Raw genomic sequence first — 8600 nt, 5'->3', positions numbered from 1 at the left:
TATCAACTTTTGTCTCCATAAAGAAGACTATATGGGGATTATATAACCTCAGCCAGTGCCGAAGTCTATGCACTGTCCGTAGGCTCCCTAAACCCCGAACATTCCAACTTAAGATTTTCATTGTGACTGGTCAGCTTGCCTTTTGGCAGCCGCCGATATATCAACAATAGCATCTCCTACTCTTCGGATCCTTAACGCCAAGGTGCTATTATCTTCCTCGACAAGAACCTCATCATCCTTCCCCTTGCTCTCTTCTTCCCTTCCTCCAACGTTAACACCCTATCCTCTGAGTCATGATCCATCGAAGTATACGGAGATTCACCCTTTTTGAAGGTTGATGACTGTCCTTCCAGATTAAATCCTAGTATAGGATCTATATTTCTATGTTGTCCCAATCTTCTCTTTGAAACTCTGGTACTAGACCTTAGCACTTGACCCTCTTCTTTCGTTCCATCCCAATCTTCTTCCTCTTCTCGCAACCAGCCGCTATTCATCACTAGAGCTCTTCGAGATTGAGCTCTCAATGATAGATCCCATCCCATCACCCTAACTTCTACTCCTATCGCCATCTTCGCTTCACAAAAAGAGTCGTTGTGTCCCAATCGCCCATAATAAAAGCAAAAGAGAGATAGAGGCTCGTATTTAAATCTAACATATGAGCTTTTCCCAAAAAATAAGATATGTTTCTTTCTTTTCAAGGGGAATCTGACATCAATTTGAACTCTGATTCTCATAAAATTTCAGTTTTCTTTCCCCAGATTTGACCCATCATACTCCATATAAGTGCCTATAAAATTTCCCAATTGAATTGCCAGCCTTTCTGAAATAAAACCTGCAGGAATGTCATGGATTTGAACCCAAAAAAGGGTAAATATCAAAGGAATTGCAACTTATGAAGAAGTAGAAGATGATTGTTAAATGTCCATGGGGACCCCTTTAACACCCTCTCCATGTCCATAGCATGAAAAAACTGAAATAGATACCTTTTCCCTCCTAAATCACGAATTTGCACCCCCTAACTGGATGCCAAAGATTGGCCAATGTACTTTTCATCGCTGGAAAGTGAATAATACTAGCAGTTAAAAAGCATCCCACTAATTTAAAAGTCTCTACCTCTGTTTCAGTTCTTGATTCAAAATCAAACTGTAAAATTTCTTCTTCTTCCTCATTGATCTTCAGTTCAGCAAACGCTGTCTCCATAGTCGTAGATGAAACCGAATCAAAACACCAAATCACAAGAACCAAATCACACAAAAACCTAACAGCCACCGCTAAATTAAAAAAAAGACTTAAGAACAATAAAACAAAACCCTACCAGAGGAGGCAGACAGAGACGTGCCAGAGAGGGTAGACTTCTCAATGCCTTGATTATTTGTACTTTCTCTCTAAAAAAAATTAAAACAACATAATTCCTGTTAATTTCGAGCAATTAAAGACAATACATAATAGCAATAAGATTTTCTATCCAAAAATCCCTCGTGACAAGAAGAAAAAACCCTTATTTCCTTTTGTCAAATTCTTATTGGATGATGTAATTTAAAATTAAAACTTTATTTCCAACCTATTTAAAACAAGACAAAACAAAAACACATAGTACTATAAATTTTATATTAGGTTTTCAAGCAATTTTGTATATTTTAGTGCTATAAATTTGGTATTTCATAAAATGAATAATAGTAAACTCATATTATTTATGTTTTTATATGATATATATTTATAAAATAATTATCCACTCTAAAAAAAAACTGATCACCTTTTTTAAAAACTACATATTGTCCTAACAATATTTTTATATGATAACTAGACATGTTCATGAATCGGATACCTAGCATATTTAAAAAACTAATTATTTAAAAAATAGACATTTTCATATTTTGTTAAAATTATTTAAAGAAATTAAGATATCCATCATGAACGTCACAACAGTGATTAACCATCTTGTCACGAGTATTCTCTAAAATGATAAACGATGGGTCACGAAATGTAGGCAACTCCCTACCACATTCATGTTTTTTATTAAATGATAAATTTATCCCAAAACATTACAACTCTACATTTATATAATAAAGTTTGGTATTTATATTCCTTTAAATTACCAAGTGAAACAAGATTCTTCTCATCTTTTTTATGTACCTTTTGAGCCATTTTCAGTTTAAAATTGAGAAAGAAAATATCTTCTCTAATTTAAAAAAAATGTCTTTATTATTAATTTTTAGAATTATGGATTATTGTGTGTGTTTAAATTATGGGTTCCACAACCCAAGCTGAAAAGTAGGAAGTCCATTCCGAAATTAGTAGCTTCTAAAACTCATAAATCAATACTGGTGAGAATAATTAAATTAATTAAGATAATTTAAATAAGAAATAATTTAAATGTTACAAACCCAAACAAATCATAGATGAATCTCAAAGTAATATTGAAATCAAATCATACAAACCCAAATCAATCTTAAACAAAGTAACAATGAAACCAAATCACACTTAGAATTCGAGCATCCTTTCATCAAAGAAGAATGAAATGCCAAATTCTTTGTGAACTGCTTTGATCAAATAAATCCTTTGGTGCTTTTCATTTGAATAAATCACATCTACAACCATGAACACAATTAGAACTGATGTTGATACTGAAAACAAAATCATGAAATAATAGCAATCAACAACATTAATGATTGAAAAATAATTTTTTAATCATTTAGAGTACTTACCACAAAGCTTTAGGCTTAGTAACACCAACGGCATTTGTATTTGTTGTGGATAATATAGTTGCATGTAGACTTTTCACACTTAAGAATTTCTTCTTGGCAAAGCTTACCACAATAAGAGCATTCAGGGTAGCCCTTGACTTTCCTAAAAAATTTAAGATCATGGTGATGCTTGTGATAATAAATAAATGTGACCCCATCTTTGAGAAATGGAAAGTGTCCAAGAACACATTTGATATGAGCAGAAGTATCACAGATTGAACAAGAATAAAGCCAAAGGCTTGGATCTCTATATTTCTCACAAATATCACAATAACTTTGCTCCTTATCATCATGATAAGTAAGCTTTAGCTTGTGTTCATCAATTTTGTGAAGAGCTAAATGTGGTAATGTTAAGCATCCAAAATCCAAAGCAAATCTGCATTTTCCACATCTGAATGCACCATACCGATTCGTCTCGCCACAACCATTACATTTCTCCATGTATTTGAAATCAAAAAAGAGAAAGTGTTGGTGTCCTTTACATTCAATGATATCAAAAACTTTGGCACACCTTAAGCACATGTCCCAACCTTCTCTAATTTTGTAAAAGAAACCACTACAATGTTGATTGCAAAAGTCACATTTCTTGAAGCTGTCGAAATAGAGGGTGGAATTGCTTTGATGAAACCAATGTTGCTTGATTCTTGGCAATTCAGCACAGGTTTTATGAAGAAAAAAGGGACATTCTAAACAATAATAGAAAATATTTGAGATAGGTAGCATGCACCCATCACATTTTCTATCAATGTCCTCCTCCATCTTGTTTGCTAACACCAAGCAATGTTGATGACTCAAATGTTGAATCTTTATAGCTTCCCCAGCTTCATTCACCTCAATAACACGAATGATGAAAGAATGCATAGATTTTTCTTCAAGCTCCTCACATTGCTTCTCTTCCTCAATTACCTTGTACAAACTTTTATCCTCTAAGACACAATTCACATGGACAACGTAATTGCAACCTGGCTTCCTACAAGAGTAACTCCCACACTCTAGTCTCACTTCTTTGAAACAAATCTTGCAATCTTGCCTTGTAAGATCTTTAAGAAAATATTTGTGAAAAATGCAGTGATCATATCGAGAAAATTTGATGATGCGTGGGAGTGAAGTGCAATCCTTATGGACCATGAGGCTGCATGTTGAACATATATATGAAATACAATTTCTTTCAGTGCCACATGCATCACAAATGAATGAATCTTGTCTCATAAGTATGGTGAATGGATGCTGATGACGACTTTTATCTTCAACAGTAGACCTCGGCCAAGCACATTCGACATTGATGTTGAAATGGCAAAGAGAACAACCGTAAAAAGGTCCAGAATGTTGCTTTTGGCATAGGTTGCACAAGTAATCACTATCACTACGGTTAAGAATAAGACGGTGTAAGCGATGTGTAAGGTGATCAATTTCAGTGGGTAATTTATCAAGGCATCTTTTGTGAATGATGAATGTACAGTCAGGACAAAGATATATATCATCTGTCAATGGTTCATGACACCAGCAGCAGTTCAATCTTTTTAGTACATCTATGGCCATGGGACTTTCTATGAAGGTCAATGGATGTTGGCGGATGTCATGTTCGGACAGTTGGCTAAACTTAAATGAAGAAGATAATTGAGCACATTTAATGTCAATGAAAAAAAACAATCATTACATTCATAAAAAAACATGTTACGTTTTTCCTTGCATAATGCACAGCCATATACCAGGTCATCATAAAGGCATGGCTTTTGTTGAAGAAAAAAACCTGCGTATGAGTGCTTGGGATGGAGACGGTGATTAGGAATTTCAAGGGGTGCCTCAGCACATTGCTTGTGAAGGTGATAATTGCAATGAAAACAAGTGAAGCATGGAGCTAAAAACAGTTCCCCACATCCATCGCAGTAAGCTTTGAGACCTTAATTGCTTTGCTCTGCCACTAACACCAAGGGATGTTCCTTATGAAAAGGATGTTGAATCTGTTGCACCGACTTATCGTGACTCTCATTCTCATTCTCGCTCACACTTTCATTCTCGTTCTTCATCTCCATTAATTAGTGTGTTTGTGAGAAATGAAAAATATGAAGGAGATGATAGCAATGAATGAAAGGCAGACGATGAATAAAACAAAGAATAAAGGAATGATTGAAAAATAGTTGCCTACAAAGTCCTAGCAAGTAAATAAAGAAAACAATGGTTAAGATCCTTTCAAGCATCAACCTGAAGCCATTGAATTCAATTCATATTTAATAAAGACTCTTTAGCCTTAATTTTTACATCATAGTTAAAAAATTACAATGCATATGTTATACTCAAAGAATTTAAATATTTTAAAGTTCAATAGCTCAATTGGATGCAAAAATATATATATATAAGGGCTTAATTAGGTTTTTTTTGGAAAAACTTGGGGACTTTAAAGACCCTTTAGCCTTAATTTTTACCATATGTTATACTTAAAGAATTTAATCTGAAAACATAAATTTTCTTAAAAGAAAAGACAATTAAATTAAAAGTAAAGTTTATATGTCATAAAAAGTCCGAACAAAGTAAAGCATTTCTACAAGAATAATTCTTTGCTTTCTTTATTACAATAATTTTGTTCTTTTCTTGCAAATTAGGCAATTACTTTGGATGGGTCTTCATCATGCCATGAATACATACACAACAGTCCACAATCATATGAAATTGTTATCTATATATTCTTATATATCTAATTGGTCCGTCAATTGAATTTAACTATTAATATGATTAAAGAAGAAAATACTTAATTGATTTTTTTATTAACGGCAAGAATTTAATTGGAAACCAATTAAGTCGATAAGCCAAAAACAATTGCACATTGCATTGATAATACACATTGCATTCTTAAGCGAAGAACGTAGGTTTGAACCTTCAAGACAATATTATTGAGAGAGGCAGTCACGAACCTAGAACATGAATAATAAAACAAACTTGAAAAATAGTAAAAAAAAAATGTCATTATTTATGATACTAACTTAATATTTTAAATATTTTGTTAAAATTTTATGCTTTTTATAATATTTTGTAAATTTTATTAACAATTTTAATAATTTTCTATATTTTTAAATATTTTTCATAATTTTATTTTTTGTAATTTACATATACTTTTGTTATTTTAATAATTATTAGTTTTTTGGCAATTTTAATAATTTATATATTTTATTTCATTTATAATATGTTTTTATATTATTTTTTGTACTTTTATATCATAGTTAAAAAATTTAGTGCATCAAGCGTCGATATACTTAAAGAAGTTGATTCGAAAACATATCAATTAAAAAACACGAATTTCATGAAATGAAAGACAATTAAATTAAAAGTAAAATTGTTCTTTTCTTTTATGTACAAATTAGATAAGCACATTGATTGTTTTACTTAATGATGCATTCATGCCAAAAGGAATTTTTATGCTTATATGTTTTACTTGATATAATTGTAGCAAGTAAGGTATATGCCAAAGTGACTTATTTGAGATGTTGATGTAACATTCTGAAATAGGGCCTAAACGGAACAGTGGTTGCGAAACCACGAATCTGAGATAAAAAAGTTTATTGTCATTAATTTTTATGATCTACTGATTTGTTGGATGCATGTGTTAGCATACCGATAAGAAATTTCAGCGATTGCATGTCTGAATTGCATATTAGGGTTTAATTGCAAAAGTGGGTAAATATGAGTTTTAGATGATAAAGGATTTAATTGAAGTGCATAGTTGAAGTAGAGGTCTTTAAATGGTAATTAGAACATTAGATTTTCATGGACAAAAATGGGCATGCATAGATAAAAATAACTAAAGTTTTAATGAAGGGTATTTTAGTCATTTGGTAATAAAAAGAATTGAAAAGGGAAAAAGATGGCAAAATGTGCTCATCTTCTTCCATAAGGCCGAAAATTCAAGGACACCATAGCTAGGGTTTCTTCACTTTCTCAAGCTCATAATAAGTACATCCAAGCCCCGTTTTTAATTTTTTTACGTTTTTGGAGTCCTTGTAGCTCGATTTAGCTTATTCTACCATTAATTCATGTTAGGGTTCATATTTGGAAAAATACCTATAGGTGAAATGTGTTTATTTTGATGTTTTATGGTGAAGTTTAAAATTATGTTAAACAATTTTTGCTAGGTGATTTTAAGTGAAAACGAGTAAAACGACATAATCGGTAAAAATACCTAATGTTCATAAGTAAATGTTAGAGTGGAAATTTGATGTTTCCATATAAGGGAAAGATGTTCGGCATGTCATAAAACATAAGAATAAGGGATGAAGTTTAATTTTCGAGCTTTGGGGGCAAAAGTGTAAATATATAAAAGTTTAGGGGTAAAATTATAATTTTGCCAAAGTTCGAGTCAAGGAATGTTTTGATGAATGTGAGTATTAAATAAGCTAAATTTTCTATTATAAATCAAGAGGAATGAAATCCGGAGTTAGATCGGGAAAAGAAAAAGGTTGAGGACTAAGTTGCTAGATTTGATCGTATTTTGTACTGAGGTAAGCTTACGGTAAATAAATGTGATATTTCAATAATAATTATTATTGTTTTTATTTTCCAGCAATTATGTACTTATTTCATGAAATTATTTAATGTTGACTCAAGTATGAGATGATATAGAATCAGTGTTAAAAAGTCCCATTGAAACATTAGGAATGTATTGGATACAAATGTCATGACATTAAGGGGATGAGATCCCATGTAAGACCATGTTTGGGACATGGCATTGGCATTATTAAGATTATGAGAGGTCTCATGTAAGACTATGTCTGGGATATGGTGTAACAGCCCAATTTTAGGTTTAGTCGGAATAGTGGTTTCGGGACCACAAATCCAATGAGGAAAAGTTTATTTCTTATTATATTTTTATGGTCTACAATTTCACGGAAAGATTTCGCGAAAATTTCGTTCAAAAATTTTGACGTTTGGGCACTTAATTTAGTCAAAAGGACTAAATTGTAAAAAGTGCAAAAGTTGAGTTCTACAAGTTAGAGGTGTCTAATTATTATGAAATTTTAAATTAGAGGTCTTTAAATGGTAATTAGACCATTGGTTATTTATGGACAAAAATAGACACGGTTAGTAAGTAAGCTATTTAAGGGCATTTTGGTAAAATGCCTTAATTAATGAATAAAGACAAAATAACATGAAAAAAAAATTATCATATTCTTCAATTCTTTTCTCCATGGCCGTATGTAGCAAGGGAACACCATGGCTAGGGTTTGTTCATCTTCCAAGCTTCATGGTAAGTCCGTTCTAGCCCCGTTTTTCTTGTTCTTTATATTTTTCAAATCCCGATAACTTGCTTAAGCTATTTCTACCATTAATTCGAGCTAGAATTTATGTTTGAAAAATTACCAATAGATGAAAAATGTGAATTGTGATGTTTCATGATAGAATATGAAGCTTAGAATTATGCTAAACGATCTCTGCTAAGTGATTTTCAGCGAAAACGAGTAAAACGACTTAATCGGTAAAAATACCTAATGTTCATAAGTGCACTTTAGAGCAAGAATTTGATATTGCTGTAGAAGGGAAAAATGTTCAGCATGTTATAATACATAAGAAAAATAAATAAAGTTTAATTTCCGAGCCTAGGGACAAAATCATAATTTTGTGAAATATTAAGGGCAAAAATGTAATTTTTTAAAATGTGATTTTTGGACTGGATTGAATAATGTGAATGCTATATAAGCTAAATATGTTATTATAAGCTAAGAAAGACAAGGAATTGACTTTGATTAGTGAAAAAAAAAAGAGAAAAAGTGAGAAATTTCCCGATTGAACATTCGGAATAAAAATGGGTGTTTTGAATGAAGTGACAGAAATGATTACATATGTGGCATGGACTGTGTGTAGGCCACT

General features: G+C 31.8%; 1 protein-coding gene across 1 annotated transcript; it reads right to left on the bottom strand.

Annotated features, from left to right (window-relative positions):
• Positions 1-2442: 2442 nt before the first annotated feature.
• Positions 2443-4830, bottom strand: LOC105772130 (uncharacterized). The gene has a single exon (XM_012593454.2). The coding sequence runs from the start codon at positions 4281-4283 to the stop codon at positions 2721-2723; it is 1563 nt and encodes a 520-aa protein (XP_012448908.1). The 5' UTR covers positions 4284-4830; the 3' UTR covers positions 2443-2720.
• Positions 4831-8600: the final 3770 nt, after the last annotated feature.

The sequence above is a fragment of the Gossypium raimondii genome, chromosome 6 (assembly GCF_025698545.1).
Source record: "Gossypium raimondii isolate GPD5lz chromosome 6, ASM2569854v1, whole genome shotgun sequence".
Classification (NCBI taxonomy): Eukaryota; Viridiplantae; Streptophyta; class Magnoliopsida; order Malvales; family Malvaceae; genus Gossypium; species Gossypium raimondii.
Note: the sequence above shows the minus strand (reverse complement) of the source record. Positions and strands in the feature narration are given on the sequence as shown.

Bases quoted from the DNA above. Each gene is read 5' to 3' on its own strand.
- LOC105772130 (XM_012593454.2), bottom strand. From the start codon at position 4,283: ATGGCCATAGATGTACTAAAAAGATTGAACTGCTGCTGGTGTCATGAA.